Here is a 17610-nt window from a genome sequence, read left to right as displayed (position 1 = left end):
CATCATTTTATCCTAAAATATGCATTTTCTTGAAACCAAGGAGCAATGATATCATTCTGATTCATCTTGGATAGGGAGGCAGGAATCTGTCAATTTCATTTTTTCTCAGATCCCCGTTTCCCCAATCTTCAATTCAACTTCCTACATTTCCGCATCAGTATGCAATTTGGTGGTGTCCCGTCCCCCCACTAAATTTTGTCAGTATTTGAAAAGTTCCATCTTAACCCCAAAGAAATGGCTTGGTTGAAGATTCAGCCCCACTGAGGAACAGACCAGGCATAGGCAAACTCGGCCCTCCAGATGTTTTGGTACTACAACTCCCATCATCATCCCTGACCACTGGTCCTGTTAGTTAGGGATGATGGGAGTTGTAGTCCCAAAACATCTGGAGGGCCAGGTTTGCCTGTGCCTGGAATAAAGAAGAGAGTACAATTTAAAAGTTGGATTTGCCGAGGCATGAATGGAGCCTCTCAGCCTAGCCCTCAGGCCTCTCACTATATTTCACACCCATCTCCTCATGAGATCTGCCCAACACTCTTCATGACGCTTCAGTCTGTCAACTGGAATGCGTTCTTGAACCATGGTGATGCCTCTTGCTTGCTTGCCTGGATGAGGCCTGGAGAGAGGTGTGGGCACACATGGATGCTACTGTCTTTTCTGTGACTGGAATGTACAAAAGTATGAGTTGCATTTGTTATTCCACCTATTTTTTTACTCTTGCCCCTTCCAGAGCCCTTGCGTTGAAAAAGGGCTCCCCACTCCTGCACTAAAGGATGATCAGGTCATGCTACTGTTCTCAACCACCCTCTCATTTTAACCTCTACTCTTCCAGGGGAGCAAAGGACCAAAGGGAATAAAAGGGGATCCAGGACCCAAAGGTGACCAGGTATGGTAACACCTCATGCCCGGGGATGTGTAGTAATTATTCCAGTGCAAGGTTCCCTTTTTGATATTGTTGCATGCTCCCTACTCTCCTGAGCAAGAAGCAAATGCATTGTATGCAGAAAGTATCCAATTCCTGTCCTCAGCCAGCTGAAGAAAGGCCTCTGCTTGGGTCCCTGGAGAACAGCTATAAGTCATAGTGGTTGTTGGTGCCCATTGAAACTGGCAGCATGGAAGGCAGGGAGATCAACAATAGGTGGTGCCAGAGCCAATGATTGGCAGAACCACCGCTTTACTAGTTGTAAGTAAGATGGCAGGCAGGTGAGAGCAGACTGAGGATGGTAGGGCTGTGCCAGCCTCTACTGAAGAGTCTCCAGTCCTGGACTAGGTAGACAAAAATATATATGACCTGATGTAAGGCAGGTCTGACCAAACTGCGGGAAGCAGTGGAAGACAGGAGTGCCTGGCACGCTCTGATTCATGGGGTCATGAAGAGTTGGACATGACTAAACTACTGAAAAAGGAGGAGGAGGAGGAGGAGGAGGAGGAGGAGGAGGAGGAGGAGGAGGAGGAGGAGGTAGGGACATACCTAGGGGTTGTGTAAGTTGCCCCCCACCAAGGGGGCAGGCCCAGACAGAAAGAAAATTTACATCTCTCCCCCTCGTTCAGAGTGGCTAGCAAGCCACCCACCCACCTGTGTGCTCCGCAGGCCACTCTTCTGTTGCTCTGGGTGGCCAGTCTCAGCAGAGGAATGTGGTCACTGCCATGGGCTGTTGCAACAGCAGGAGGCCCTCCCCAGTTGGCCGGCAGTGCTGTTAGAAGTGTAAGTGGAGTGCCCAGCAGGGCTCAGAGGGAAGAATGACAAGGAAAGTGGCTGAGAGTTGCAGAAAGAGAGAAAAGGAAGGGAGGGAACGGGGAGGCAGAAGGGAAAGCAGCGAGTGGAGGGAGGGAGGGAGGGAGGGAGACCAACCAAGGAGGAGGAAGTGGAGGATGTGGAAGAGGAAGACGGAGCAGAGTAGACGCCACCCTGATGGTCACAGAGGAAGTCACTGGGGGAGTGAAAAAGGCAACAAAAGCTAATTTTTTGAGTTTCTGGTCTATGGTCTCTCCTGGCTTCCCTGGTGCTGATACAGTTCCTTGCCAAAGGCGCAAGGAAGCCTAGGTATGCCTCCCAAAGCAGCATTATGATTGCTGCTGCTTCTCAGGGCTGGCCCTAAGGCAAGGCTGGGTGGTGCAATGCGTCAGGTCGCCTGGCCGCCAGGGGGCACCGCACTGCACCTGCCAGACAACCCGGCCGCCCTCCCGCTCACCCTGCTCCTTGCCTCCATCCCTCCCGCCTGCCGGGGGTTCGAGTCCCGGCCTCAGCCTGGCGGGTTAGGTCGGGGGCATGAGGAGGACAAGAGACCGGGCGCTGCACGCCCCCCCCCCCCAGCAGAGGCCTCCGTGCAGGAGGAGGCGGCGCTGGCGCCCCCCGGAGGACAACCAGGCAGCCCAGCTCACCTGCTGTGGCGCCCCTGAGCCCGGCCCACCCTCAGCGCCTGGCCCGCCCATGACATGTCCTTCCTCTGCGTCTGCAGTGAGTTGGGGGGTCGGCGGCGGAGGGACCTTTGCGCCATGGCGCTCGATGTGGTTAAGATGGGCCTGCTGCTGCTGTTGCTGTTGCTGCTGCTGCTACCAATACAGCATGGATGTTTTGCACATGAGCCATACATTTATGTTGAAGCAAAGGAATGGTGTAATTCGGAGGCAGACTTTGGTAATATGGCACCGTGTGCAAGGACAGAATTGCTCCCCTCCACTATTCCTTATTTTCACAATTCCTTTTGATACAGCTGCTATTATTTTGCATGCCCTCGGCTCAGCACCTTGGGGGGGGGGGCACCTGCCTATACTGCCCTAAATCTGGCACTGTATATAGCGGTACCTTGGGTTAAGAACTTAATTCATTCTGGAGGTCCGGTCTTAACCTGAAACTGTTCTTAACCTGAAGCACCACTTTAGGTAATGGGGCCTCCTGCTGCTGCCGCTGCACTGCCAGAGCACGATTTCTGTTCTCATCCTGAAGCAAAGTTCTTAACCTGAAATACTATTTCTGGGTTAGCGGAGTCTGTAACCTGAAACGTCTGTAACCTGAAGCGTCTGTAACCCGAGGTACCATTGTAGTTAGATATAATCCTGATGTTTGCTGTTCAAATGATTTAGGTATCCCAATTTCCTCTTTTTCAGGGTACGTTTGGCCTCCAAGGGACCAGGGGACTTCCAGGGTTTCGAGGTGCTTCAGGGTTTCCAGGGTTTCCAGGGCCCAAAGGAGTAGCTGGATCTCAGGGACCTGAAGTAAGGAAGGGTTTTTTTCGTTTTGTTTTATTAAGTTTTTAACCCTTTTAACGAGGGACCCAGGTGGCGCTGTGGTTAAACCACTGAGCCTAGGGCTTGCTGATCAGAAGGTTGGCGATTCGAATCCCTGTGACGGGGTCAGCTCCCGTTGCTTGGTCCCAGCTCCTGCCAACCTAGCAGTTCGAAAGCACGTCAAAATGCAAGTAGATAAATAGGAACTGCTACAGCGGGAAGGTAAACGGCGTTTCCATGCTGTCACAGTGGCCGGAGTGGACTACTTCAGAGTAACGACGCTACGCAGCTCTGCATTTTATTCTTTTATTGGTGCTGCGTATTTACAGTGCTAAAGTCATTGCTATTTACACGGAGTGATGTGATCAGTCGGTTTCAGAACCTCCTAATGGCTTTTGGCGCGTCTTTCTCCAACACAAAAGCTTTGGCAGACCCATCCTCTTTCCCCTCCTCTTTCTGCGTAGTTCTGGCGTTGGGGGGATGGGTCTCCCTCCCTTATTCGCCCCTTCCTGTCCCGCCTGGGACCCTGGCTCCTCTACCTTGCCTGAGCCTCGGACCCGACTTCCTGCTTCCCTACTGGAATCGGAACTCTCTCTGCTTTCCCCTGTGCTCGGTGATTGGCTTGAACTCAGGAGGGGAGGGACTTCGCGATATCCCCTGTCCCTCACATCCACCCCCCTCCCAAGCTCTCCTTCACCCCTCCCCAGGTCCCCCCCAGGTGTCGGTGACGACTGGAAGCCTAAGAACTCAGTGCTTTCCGAGCCCGTTGGTGTGAACACCTCCCCCCAGTCCTGCAAGCCCCCCCCTTCCGCCTGGGAGGATGGGAATCCCAAAAAGTCCGTGGCGTCAGAGCTGGTGGGGGTAAAAATGTTCTGCCAATCTGCTCCTTCCTCTGACTGGGTGGATCTCGGTGACACCCATACCTCATCCTCTGGTTCCTCAAACTCCGCTTCCCAGCGCTATGGTGAACTGCTCTCCCGTGCTTCCTCCCCCTCCCCCTCCCTTTCCATGTGCCAGGGCTTGGGTCTATGGGGAAAGAGGGCGTGAAATTCTTCTACCAGGAATTCCTCCTGTATCTGAGTGGCTGGGACCCATTCATTCTGGGACGGTGGAGCATCCTCCCATGCCATGAGGTACTCCAGTCCCCCCACCCCCCACCTTGAATCCAGGATGGCCGTGGCCTCATTGAGTTGCTCCCTGCCTTCCCTCTCCCCCCCTCCCTCAGGGGTTTGTTCGCTGTCTCGGAGCCTGCTGCTTTCCCTGTACGGCGACAGCAGCGATCTATGAAACACAGGGTGCACCCTCATGTCCTCTGGCAGTGCCAGCCTGTATGCCACCGGGTTGACCTGTTGCGTGACCGTGAAGGGGCCCAACCTTCTGGGCGCCAGCTTTTTGCATCGCCCTCTGATGGGAAGGCCCTCCGAGGACAACCACACTTTGTCCCCCACCCTAATGACCTCCCCCGGTCGCCTGTGGCGATCTGCCCCCTTCTTGTACGCTTCCTTGGCTCTCTCCAAGTGTTCTCTGAGCTGCTGGTGCACCGTCTCCAGTTCCTCTGCCCAATCCTCAGCCTGTGGGCCCTCCTCCTCCTCCTCCCCCTCCCTCTCTGGGAAAGATCTGAGGTCACGCCCGTAATTGGCCTTAAAGGGCGACACCCCTGTGGAGACGTGCACCGCATTGTTGTAGGCAAATTCTGCCAGTGGCAGGCGATCCACCCAGTCCGTTTGCCGCTGGCTGACGTAGCATCTCAGGTACTGCTGCAGAATGGCGTTGACCCTCTCCGCCTGTCCATTGGTCTGCGGGTGTCTAGCCGTCGACAAGCTGACCTCCACCTGCAGGAGGTTCATGAGCCGCCGCCAGAACCTGGAAACAAATTGGCGGCCACGATCCGAAATAACCCTTAAAGGTAATCCATGCAGTCTGAATACGTGATCCACAAACAGTTTGGCTGTCTCTTCTGCAGAGACCGCCCTGGCACACGGTATAAAGTGGCACATTTTGGACATGAGGTCCACCACCACCAACACTGCGGTCTTGCCCCTGGACGACGGCAGGTCTGTGATGAAGTCCATGGACACTACTTCCCACGGCCTGTGCGGTGTGGCTAAGGGCTCCAGCAAACCTGCTGGTGGCGCTCTGACCACCTTTGCCCGCTGGCAGGTGTCACAGCCCCTTACATAATCCCTCACATCCTCCCGCACCCCTGGCCACCAGAAGTGTCTCATGACTAGGTGAGTGGTTTTATCCCTCCCAAAATGACCCGCCGTTGGGTTGTCGTGCATCTGCTTGAGGACCGTACGTCTGAGCTGGGTGGTGGGCAGGTACAGTGCACCCTTGTAGAAAAGCAGTCCCCTGCGTTCTGCAAAGTCGTTTGCCTGCTCCCCCCCCTCTCAGTTCTCTGAAGATGCGGTTGGCAAATTCATCCGCTGCCGTCAGTGCTGTGAGTTCCGCCTCGCTCACCACTGCTGCTCCGCAGGACCATGCTGACGGGGGGGAAATGTGCCTGGGTGCCGGTGGCGGCTCCTCCTCCATGTACTCTGGCTTGCGGGAGAGGGCATCCGCCCTGACATTCTGCTCTCCCGGGATGTAGTGTATGGAGAAGTTGAAGTTCGAGAAGAACTCTGCCCACCGTATCTGCCGCTGGTTGAGCACCCTGGCAGTTCTCCAGAACTCCAGGTTCTTGTGGTCTGTGCACACCTGGATGGGGTGCTTGGCGCCCACCAGGAAGTGTCTCCAGTGCTGGAACGCAGCGTGGATCGCAAGAAGTTCCCGATCAAACACCGTGTAGTTTCGCTCTGGCTGGGTCAACTTCCTGGAGAAGAAGGCACAGGGTCTCCACTCTCTGTTGGCGTCCAGTTGCAACAAAATGGCGCCCACAGCTTTATCAGAAGCATCTGTCTCCACGCGTAGGGGCGCGTCCTGAACCACGTGGAACAGGTTCTGGTCTGAGGCGAACACCCTCTTGAGGCTTTCAAACGCTGCTTGCGCCTCTGGTGTCCACCTGAACTTCTGCTTGCCTCTCAGGCAGTCAGTGATGGGAGCCGTAACGCGAGAGAAGTTCTTGATGAACTTCCTGTAGAAGTTGGCGAAGCCTAGTAGGCGTTGGGCATCTTTGCGCGTCCTGGGGCTGTGCCAGTCCAGGATGGCTTGCACCTTGTCCTTGTCCATCGCCAGCCCCTTGTCTGACAGCTTGTAGCCTAGGAAGTCCACCTCCTTGGTGTGAAACTTGCACTTCTCCAGCTTCACATACAGGTGGTTCTCCTTCAGGCGCTGCAACACCTCCCTGACATCCTTCACATGCTGCACTGGGTCATCGGAGTAGATAAGGATGTCATCCAGGAAGACCAAGCATTTCCTGAAAAGGAGGGACCCCAGGACGTGGTGCATGAAGGCCTGGAAGCATGCTGAGCCCCCTTGCAACCCGAAGGGCATCACCAGATATTCAAAAGAGCCCAGAGGCGTGAACATCGTGGTTTTCCATTCATCGCCTTCCCGGATCCTGATCAAGTTGTACGCCCCCCTCAGGTCTAGCTTGGTGAAAATCTTGCCCCTGCGTGCCGCTGTCAGGAGATCATCCACTCTGGGCATGGGGAAAGCCACTGGCTCTGTCACTGAATTCAGTCGTCTAAAATCCACCACAAGACGGCGCTGTTGCGTGTCTTTCTTGTCCACCCAGAAGACCGGGCTGCCCCCTGCTGCCTTGCTTTCTCTGATGAACCCCCGCTTGAGGTTCTTGTCGATGAAAGCGCGCAGATCCTCCAGTTCCTGGTCTGACATGGCGTACAGCTTGGCTGGGGGTATAGTTGCCCCTGGCACCAGGTTGATCTGGCAGTCAAAAGGCCTGTGTGGGGGTAGGTGGTCGGACTCCGCTTCGCTGAAGACCTCCTGCAGGTCCCAGTACGGCTTGGGTATCGCCTCACCCCCTTTGATGTGCATGGTGGCCACCGTGGCTATCGGAGGCCCCTCCCCTGGTTGGTGCTGCATGCAATGTTCCAGGCAAAAGTCCGATCCAAAAGTGATGCATCTCTGGTGCCAACTGATGGAGGGGTCGTGGCGCGCCAGCCAGCTCATGCCCAAGACGATGGGGGGGTCTGAGATGGTTGTGACGTTGAATGCCAGAGTCTCTGAGTGCCTTCCCACCGTCATTCTCATGGGGGGGGGGGTTTGATGAGTGATGGCCCCTCCCAGCAGCTCTCTGCCGTCAATGGTTGCCACGTGCAGGGGAAAATCCAGCTGCAGAAGCTGGATCTGGTGCTCTTCTGCAAAGTTTCTCGAGAAGAAGTTCGCTGACGCCCCACTGTCAATTAGGGCGAGGACCGTCAGGGGATAGCCATTTGGGAGCGTGAGCGTCACTTCTAGAACCACTCCTGCTCTGGGAGGGGTGGGCTGGCTCTGCTCCTCTCTGTGCGGGTGGGTGGGCTGGGGCTGTTGTCTGCTGAGTGTGCCTGGCTGCTGCCCCTTGTCTCCTGCAGCCAGGCTTTCCCGTTTCCCTGCTGTGGTGCTGCGTCAGTGGGGGAGGGCACAACCGTTCCCGCCTTTCCTTGCCACTCCCTACGATGTGGGCAGTCTCTGACGAGATGCTGGGGGGAGTTGCAGAGAAAGCAATTCCCACCCCTTCCCTCCTTGCGTCTTGGCGCCGCTGGGTTTTGAAAAGCCCGCACACGCGCGCGCGCTATCAATCTGCATGGGTTCCTGGTCCTGACTGGCCCCAGGCGTGGCTTGAAAGGGTTGTTGGGGGAGTGGCTTCTCCTGCGACCGTGGGAACCAAGCCCTCTTTGTGCGCGTTGCTTGCTTGTCGCTCCACCGGGATTCCTGTCTCACCCCCACCGCCAGAGCCGCTTTGCTCAGCTGATCCATATTACTGGGCTTTGGCCCTCTCGAGAGCTCATCCTTCACCTCCTCATGCAACCCCAAGTAGAACGCCGCTTGCATTGGGGGTGACTCGAGTTCCCACCCCAATCTGTGCACCAGCATGGTGAATTTCGCCCAATACGCGCGAACTGTCATATTTCCTTGGCGTAAATTATGAAGTTCCTCCTTAGTCTGGTCCATATGACTATCGGACGAATACATCGTTTTCAAACCTTCTAGAAATAGTTTGACATTCTTCATGCAAGGATTCTTTGTTGCGATTAACGGTCTTAGCCACTCCCTGGCTGCCCCGGTAAGGTGCTCCACAATAAACGCTACCCTGTGCTCATCATCAGGGAACTCAGCGTGGTGCAGCTCAAGAGCATACACAATCTCAGTCTCAAAGCCCTGATATTCCCTCGGGTCTCCACTGAACTTGCTTACTAGCGTCCCGGCTCTCCTTCCTGGCAGCACTTGGACTTGGGGTGCCCCTCCCGCCTTGTTTTTCTCTGCATCCAGCTTGTTTTGGAGGTCTACCGCCACCGCCCTTAATTCCTGCTCTCTTTCCTGTAGCGCTCTCACCTGTTCCGCAAGTTGTAGCCGGTCGTCCTGCACCTTCCTAGTCTCTTCTTTAGCTGCCTTCAATTCCCCCTGCGCCTGCAGCGACAGCTGCTGCAGTTCTTGCTGGGCTTGCTCCGCGATCTGCCGCCATTTCTCCGCCTCTGACACGCTCATCCCGGCAACTCCAAAGTAGCCCAAAAAGGATTAGGAGGTTGCTGTCACAGTGGCCGGAGTGGACTACTTCAGAGTAACGACGCTACGCAGCTCTGCATTTTATTCTTTTATTGGTGCTGCGTATTTACAGTGCTAAAGTCATTGCTATTTACACGGAGTGATGTGATCAGTCGGTTTCAGAACCTCCTAATGGCTTTTGGCGCGTCTTTCTCCAACACAAAAGCTTTGGCAGACCCATCCTCTTTCCCCTCCTCTTTCTGCGTAGTTCTGGCGTTGGGGGGATGGGTCTCCCTCCCTTATTCGCCCCTTCCTGTCCCGCCTGGGACCCTGGCTCCTCTACCTTGCCTGAGCCTCGGACCCGACTTCCTGCTTCCCTACTGGAATCGGAACTCTCTCTGCTTTCCCCTGTGCTCGGTGATTGGCTTGAACTCAGGAGGGGAGGGACTTCGCGATATCCCCTGTCCCTCACACATGTGCTGCTCTGGTTTGCCAGAAGCGGCTTTGTCATGCTAGCCACATGACCTGGAAGCTATACGCCGGCTCCCTTGGCCAATAATGCGAGATGAGCGTGCAACCCCAGAGTTGGTCACGACTGGACCTAATGGTCAGGGGTCCCTTTACCTTTACCTTTAACCCTTTTAACAACAAAGCAGCAAAATAATTTTATTTTTAAAGAAAAGCATCTAAAAACCACTGAACATGCTTAAAAGCAATCTAATATATCTCCACAGCTGCTGTAATAACAATAACAACAACAACAACAACAACAACAACAACAACAACAACAACAACAATAATAATAATAATAATAATAATAATAATATATTATTTATACCCTGCCCATCTGGCTGAGTTTCCCCAGCCACTCTGGGCGGCTTCCAACAGAACATTAAAATGCAATAATCTATTAAACATTAAAAGCTTCCCTAAACAGGGCTGCCTTCAGATGTCTTCTAAAAGACTGGTAGTTTGCAAGGAACACTATATTTCAGTAACAGCTGAACCTATTTAAGAAGTTCTGGAAGGGGAGCCATGCTCATCTGCTTGCAGCAAAACCAGACAAGAGTATTGTGGAACCATTAAATATATATATATTTGCCCTGCCATTGGCCATGCTGATTGGTGCTGATGGGAGTTGCAGTTCAGCAACATCTGGAAGGCCATAGGTTCCTCCACACCTGCTTAAGATTCCCAGTGATTTATTTGCCACAGAAGCTTGCATGGACTAGAGACCATTTTGCCAGAGTGGCTAGATCAGTATTTATTAATGCGGACCTACATCTAGGGCTGAGGGAGAAACACAGAGAACTAAAGTTAAGACTCAAAAAAAATGAGAAAGTGATAGAAACTGAAATTGACAGATTCACTCATCCCTATTTTCAGCACAATCCTAACTCAATCTTAACTCAAGGGTAAGTCCTATTGGACTTAAGTGGTGCTTACTTCCAGGTAAGTGGAGTCAGGATTGCAGCTTTAGTTGCTACCTGGTGCTCAATCCTCTGCTTTCTCCCATGCATCTCCCATATTTTCACAGAGAATAACAATGACATAAGAGTGTGTCATTGTGTGTGTATCTGAAGAAGTGTGCATGCACACGAAAGCTCATACCAAAATATAAACTTAGTTGGTCTTTAAGGTGCTACTGAAGGAATTTTCTTATTTTGCTTCGACTCAGACCAACACGGCTACCTACCTGTAATGACATAAGAGGTCCCCCTACTGGTGACTTTCAGGGGATTCAAGAAATCAAGATAGACACACATACACACAGCCTTACTGCTTCCACATGAGCTAAAATGTTTGGTCCCCAATTTGCAAAATTAATATATTCACATATTCATAACCGGAAGAACAAGAGAGTCCTGCAACAAAACGTTGCAGTATATTCTAACCTCCTAATAGAGATGCTAATGTTCAGGGTCCTGACCAATCTGCAAGTCAGCCATTTAAAGGCAAGCCTACCTAATTTTCACTTCCAAAAACAATCCACCAATCACACCCATGAAATTTGAACTTCTCTGCATTTTGCAGTGCAGTTCTCCAGCAAAGTAGCATGTACCGACAAATGAATTTGCTAGTGTAAAGCAGGCATAGGCAAACTCAGCCCTCTAGATGTTTTGGGACTACAACTCCCATCATCCCTAGCTAACAGGACCAGTGCAGTGGTCAGGGAAGATGGGAACTGTAGTCTGAAAACATCTGGAAGGCTGAGTTTGCCTGTGCCTGGTGTAAAACATGCATTTAAATGTGTTATAGTTAGTATATGCGTCTATTAGGAAAAATTCATACAAAAATATGTTTGAGAGAAATTTTCCACTCAAAGGCTGGTGAATTTTCCTAGGGACTTTTTTATATATAATGCAAATCAACTGAAGAGAGAGAGAAAATTGGGAGAAGTCAAAACAGGCAGGTTTGCCCATCCTTAGTCTGAGCTACTTTCCATTCAGTCCAAATAAGCTGTTCCAGCATGGTTTGCAGTGATAAGTATTGACTGAATCTTTTTGCCATTTCAGGGAGAGGAAGGGCAACTTGGTCCCCCTGGTCAAAATGGCACAGAAGGTGCAAAGGTTGGTCTAAGCCTCTGTTGTTACCTTTGCTCTTGCTTAATAGTTATAATAAATCCTTCCTTAGCAGGTTCCTGAGACTGCTTGCTGGAATTGGACCTTTGTCATGGACCTTTGCCATGGACTCAAGCCATGGTCTTGAGCAGGTTTGACCCTTGATCTGTTTTCCAATAGCAAAAGGAGGATAGCAGTGATTTACCTCACAGGGTTGCTGTGATGTCAGATGAGCCACCCCAGGGAAAGCATTCCAGAAGCTGGGAGCCATGGCCGGAAAAGGCCCATTCTTATGTTGCCACTATCCTGAGATTGCACAAAGAAGATTCTCAGGTGGTGATTTCAGGGTCCAGGCTGGGAGGAGGTGGTCCTTGAAGTATTGCAGTCCTGAGCAACATAGCACTGTATAGGTCAGCACTTTGAATTGGATCCAGAAACTAGTTGGCAGCTAATGCAATTGGGCCAGGATTGGCACTATATGCTCAAACCTGGCCACTGAATTCTGCAACAGCTGAAGTTTCTGAACCATCTTCAGAGTCAGCCTCCCCCCATTTAACACATTGCAGTAATTTGCAGGTATAAGAAGGTTTCCCCATGGTTGCTATACCCTCTATCCATGGTACATACTGTACTGGGAGTTATACTGAGAAATATCCATCTTGGAAGGGGAGAGTGGGGAGATTGGACCTTCTAATGTTTCTTTTGGCTTTGGATTAAACAAAGGTTAAATTTTGATTTTGATTTGAATTCCACAATATTATAGGAGCTAGTTTTAACCCAGGAATAGGGAACCTCAGGCCCAGGGGCAAAATGCAGTCCCCCAATCTCTCCCAGCCACACCCCTTTTTGCTAGGCCACACCCTTTGCGGGGTCCTGCTCCATCCCTTCCTTGGGTGCTTCTGTTTAGCTCAAATTGTCCCTTGAACTGCAATAGTGCTTCTTGCTTGCTTGAAAGGAAAAGAGGCGTGTGTAGCAACCTCTGACTTTTACATGGCTGAAATGTAGCTTAGGACACAATGGCCTGATTCACCTACAGGTGAAACTCGGAAAATTAGAATATCGTCGAAAAATGCATTTATTTCAGTAATGCAATTTATTATTTATCATTTTTCTTTTAATTTTTTACAAATGCTTTCTTTTGGAAATTCCACAGCAATCAAACAAATAGTTACAATACTACAAAAATAAACATCGCTATTACATTTCATTCATGACATTCCATTTATAATTGACCCGCCTAACAACAAATAATTACAATTGCAACAAGTAAAGGCTTTGCATACCTTGCTTTGCATGTCATGCATCTATCTCATATATTGGTTTCACCTTTTAAGTTGCGTTACTAAAATAAATGCACTTTTCAACGATATTCTAATTTTCCGAGTTTCACTTGTATGTTGTCCCATGTTCATGTGAAAAAGCACCCCCCCACACACACTCCTCTTTTAACCCTTCCCTCTCCTGGTTGCATATTTCCAACCTAACACTCCTCCCACAGGTGTAATTAGCCCCATGAGGGAAATGATTCAGTAACAGATTCTGTAGCTGTATCACCAAAGGGGATGATATCAGCTGGATTTGTATAGGAAATGGAGCAGGGGAGGAAAGGGTTAAACACCATTTCTTCTATCCCCACCACCTTTTTTTAATACTAATAATATATATCTTTTAAATCAAGAGATCTGAGTTATGATCTTCTGCTCCAACCTGTGACTTGTTTGTTTTGTTTGTTTAGTCGTTTAGTCGTGTCCGACTCTTCGTGACCCCATGGACCATAGCACGCCAGGCACTCCTGTCTTGCACTGCCTCCCGCAGTTTGGTCAAACTCATGTTCGTAGCTTCGAGAACACTGTCCAACCATCTTGTCCTCTGTCGTCCCCTTCTCCTTGTGCCCTCCATCTTTCCCAGCATCAAGGTCTTTTCCAAGGATTCTTCTCTTCTCATGAGGTGGCCAAAGTATTGGAGCCTCAGCTTCACGATCTGTCCTTCCAGGGAGCACTCAGGGCTGATTTCCTTAAGAATGGATAGGTTTGATCTTCTTGCAGTCCATGGGACTCTCAAGAGTCTCCTCCAGCACCACAATTCAAAAGCATCAATTCTTCGGCGATCAGCCTTCTTTATGGTCCAGCTCTCACTTCCATACATCACTACTGGGAAAACCATAGCTTTAACTATACGGACCTTTGTCGGCAAGGTGATGTCTCTGCTTTTTAAAATGCTGTCTAGGTTTGTCATTGCTTTTCTCCCAAGAAGCAGACATCTTTTAATTTCGTGACTGCTGTCACCATCTGCAGTGATCAAGGAGCCCAAGAAAGTAAAATCTCTCACTGCCTCCATTTCTTCCCCTTCTATTTGCCAGGAGGTGATGGGACCAGTGGCCATGATCTTGGTTTTTTTGATGTTGAGCTTCAGACCATATTTTGCGCTCTCCTCTTTCACCCTCATTAAAAGGTTCTTTAATTCCTCCTCACTTTCTGCCATCAAGGTTGTGTCATCTGCATATCTGAGGTTGTTGATATTTCTTCCGGCAATCTTAATTCCGGCTTGGGATTCATCTAGTCCAGCCTTTCGCATGATGAATTCTGCATATAAGTTAAATAAGCAGGGAGACAATATACAACCTTGTCGTACTCCTTTCCCAATTTTGAACCAATCAGTTGTTCCATATCCAGTTCTAACTGTAGCTTCTTGTCCCACATAGAGATTTCTCAGGAGACAGATGAGGTGATCAGGCACTCCCATTTCTTTAAGAACTTGCCATAGTTTGCTGTGGTCGACACAGTCAAAGGCTTTTGCATAGTCAATGAAGCAGAAGTAGACGTTTTTCTGGAACTCTCTAGCTTTCTCCATAATCCAGCGCATGTTTGCTATTTGGTCTCTGGTTCCTCTGCCCTTTCGAAATCCAGCTTGCACTTCTGGGAGTTCTCGATCCACATACTGCCTAAGCCTGCCTTGTAGAATTTTAAGCATAACCTTGCTAGCGTGTGAAATGAGCGCAATTGTGCGGTAGTTGGAGCATTCTTTGGCACTGCCCTTCTTTGGAATTGGGATGTAGACTGATCTTCTCCAATCCTCTGGCCATTGCTGAGTTTTCCAAACTTGCTGGCATATTGGGTGTAGCACCTTAACAGCATCATCTTTTAAAATTTTAAATAGTTCAGCTGGAATATCATCACTTCCACTGGCCTTGTTATTAGCAGTGCTTTCTAAGGCCCATTTGACTTCACTCTCCAAGATGTCTGGCTCAAGGTCAGCAACCACACTACCTGGGGTGTACGAGACCTCCATATCTTTCTGGTATAATTCCTCTGTGTATTCTTGCCACCTCTTCTTGATGTCTTCTGCTTCTGTTAGGTTACTTTCTGTGACTTAGCCCTGGCTTAATAAAGGGGGGTGGGACAGGGGCAGGGAATGGTGGCTGTAAGGAATTCAACTTTGCATGAAATAACAGAATTTTCTCTCCAATCTGCAGGGCAGTCGGGGTCCAGATGGTGCAAAAGGAAGGCCAGGACAACGAGGAAAGCGGGTATGTAACAACTCTTTCGGTCTCATGCCTGAAGCACCTAATTTTTCCTCAGGGCGGGGGAGTGTTTCACACAAAGGGTTAGTGGAAATGTTGGAAATATGTAAGGGATTTCAGGTATTGCTTTCACTCTGGTTTTACAAGTAATGTGCCCTACATAGCACATAAGCTTTCTCCCACCAAAGCAACCTTGAGAATTTATGTCAGCGGTGAGGGGACCAGAGGTCCTAGTGCAGGCAGCGGGAGGGGTTTGGCTACTGTCCTCCAGACCTCTTTGTAGCTTTCAAGATTCTCTCTAGTTAACACCCCACACTGGCCCTGCTTTGAACCCTCCTTTAGTGTTTTTATTTCTGACTAGAATATGCCCTTGGACTCTGATCATGCTTCTTGCGTCCCTGGATGAAAGACAGAGGGTGTGTGTCATAGCTTCCAAGTTCTCCCCTTTTTTAAGGGAAATGCCCTTATGCTGAATAGGCTTCCTCGTGAGAAAAGGGAAAACTTGGCAGCTATGGTGTGTGTACAGTCATTGCCTTGCCCACCTTTGCCTCTTCCACCAATACTCCTGGCATGTGGCCCTGGAAGGCTGCCCAGAAGGGAATGTGGCCCTCAAGCTGGAAAACAAAAAGGTTCCCCACACCTTATGTGTTGGGTTTGCAATATATTTTAGATATAACATCAGGCATCCCCAAACTGCGGCCCTCCAGATGTTTTGGCCTACAACTCCCATGATCCCTAGCTACAGGAACAGTGGTCAGGGATGATGGGAATTGTAGTCCAAAACATCTGGAGGGCCGAAGTTTGGGGATGCCTGATATAAATCCTTTTGGTGGTTCATTTTTTCAGTGGGATAACAAAGAATCTTCAAGGGGAAATATCCAACGCTAACTCAAGTCTCTGTTCTTACTCAAACTGTTTTGTTTAAAAGGCTGTTTTAAATTGAGTTGTGAAAAGCGCAAAAACTATGCCAGGGCTTATTAGAGAAAGGGTGACATGGTGCAGTTCTTGGATAAACCAATAACAAACCTTGGTTTTTTGGGAGAATCCATTCCCAGTAGAAAAAAGGAAGCCTCTTATTTTGCAGAGAAAGAAATGTTGAAAAATAGGAGGACATGTTTTGCACAGCTCTGTCCCAGTATCACTTTAGACTTGCTCCAAGGAAGGATGAGACCGCCACTTCCAGAGGCAATCTGTTCCATTATTGCACAGAAACTCCTCCTAATGTTCAGCCAAATTTTTACTTTTGTGTCATTTCCACTTGCTAGTGCTTATCATGCCCTTTGGAGCAACAGAGACTAAGTCTGTTCCATTACCTGCACGATAGCCCTTTAAACGTTCAAAGAGAATGCCCATTAGGTTATAAGGCAACATTAGGTAAAACCAGAGGCAGGTCTGTTTGGTCCTCATCCTCTCCCCTGCTGTGTAATACAAGTCTCAACACTGAAACTATGGAAGAGGAGGGAGCTGACAGGAAGTGCCACCCCTTGGACTGGTTTTAAGGCAGGCACTCTGGGCAGAATTAGATGGGTGGGGCAGAATCCCATTCAGTCTAATGCAGTGTTTCTCAACCTTTTTTGGGCCACGGCACACTTGTTCCGTGAAAAAAATCACGAGGCACACCACCATTAAAAAAGTTAAAAAATTTAACTCTGTGCCACCCTATATTATAATTATACTTGCCAAATATTGCTTTCTGGTGGGTCAGCGCTGTGTATTGGCGGCTGCCAGGCTCATTTGCACTGAGCTTTGGGAAAGAGGAGGAGAAATATTGCTTTCTGGCGGGTTAGCATTGTTCATTGGCGGCCGCCAGGCTTGTTTGCACCGAGCTTTGCCAGGCACGTGACAATGCAAATCGCCCTTCTCGTCGCCGCACGTCGCGGCACACCAGCCAGCGTCTCTAGTGTGCCGCGGAACAGCGGTTGAGAAACGCTGGTCTAATGTAGCCCATCTCCATTGACATCTCCCCTTAATCTTCTCCAGACTAAATATAGCCAGCTCTTTCGACCATTCCTCTTAGTTTCAAGACCCTTCACCATCCTGGTTGTCCTCCTCTTGACATGCTCCCAATGGTCAATGTCCTTCTTAAAAATGTGGTGCCCATGTTTCGACAAAGTACCCCAGATATGTGATGTTCCCACCAAAGAAAGAAACTGAGATAACAATCAAATACCAACACCAGCATTCTTGGGTTTGGTTGCACATTTTGTGTTGACAAATACCCAAACAGCGATGCATTTGTGGCTCAAGAGCACATGGAATCGGAAGCTCCCTGGGTATGTTGACTGATTAATGAGGGAAAAGACTTTCTTCAGAGCACTTTTGGTTTCTCTCCAGGGCCGGATGGGCCAGCATGGGCTTGTTGGAATGCCAGGACCCCCAGTAAGTAATAGGATTCCTATTGTGACTAGCCTCAATCACGCCAACTTTGCTATGGAGGTTCAGAGAACAGTGAGTGACAAGGGAGAAAGCCTTTTCAGTGGTGGCTCCCCATTTGTGGAATGCTCTCCCCATAGAAGACTGCCTGGTGCCATCGTTTGACCTTCTTTTGGCACCAGGTGGCAAAATATCTGAATGTCATAATATCTCTTAAACTTCCAGTGTTTGTAAGTGTTGTGAAAGGTGGGGTGATTTAAAAAAACCAATCCTCCAGCCATAGTGGCAATATCCCCTGACTCACACAGTTTAGGATATTCCTGCATTCTTCAGCAGAGGTTCTTT

The 17610-nt window shown here is 49.8% G+C and overlaps 1 protein-coding gene across 1 annotated transcript in view; it reads left to right on the top strand.

Moving 5' to 3' along the window:
* Positions 1 to 3125: 3125 nt before the first annotated feature.
* LOC118083899 (collagen alpha-1(XI) chain-like) overlaps positions 3126 to 17610 on the top strand; it is a 31393-nt gene continuing 16908 nt past the window's right edge. The window contains exons 1-4 of the mRNA XM_035112927.2: positions 3126 to 3216; positions 11328 to 11381; positions 14845 to 14898; positions 17227 to 17271. Coding sequence (XP_034968818.2) covers positions 11362 to 11381; positions 14845 to 14898; positions 17227 to 17271 — 119 coding nt within the window. The 5' untranslated portion in view covers positions 3126 to 3216; positions 11328 to 11361. The remainder of the gene's footprint in view (positions 3217 to 11327; positions 11382 to 14844; positions 14899 to 17226; positions 17272 to 17610) is intronic.

The sequence above is a fragment of the Zootoca vivipara genome, chromosome Z, assembly GCF_963506605.1.
Source record: "Zootoca vivipara chromosome Z, rZooViv1.1, whole genome shotgun sequence".
Classification (NCBI taxonomy): domain Eukaryota; kingdom Metazoa; phylum Chordata; class Lepidosauria; order Squamata; family Lacertidae; genus Zootoca; species Zootoca vivipara.
The sequence above is the reverse complement of the archived record's forward strand: the minus strand, read 5'-3'. Positions and strand labels throughout refer to the sequence as shown.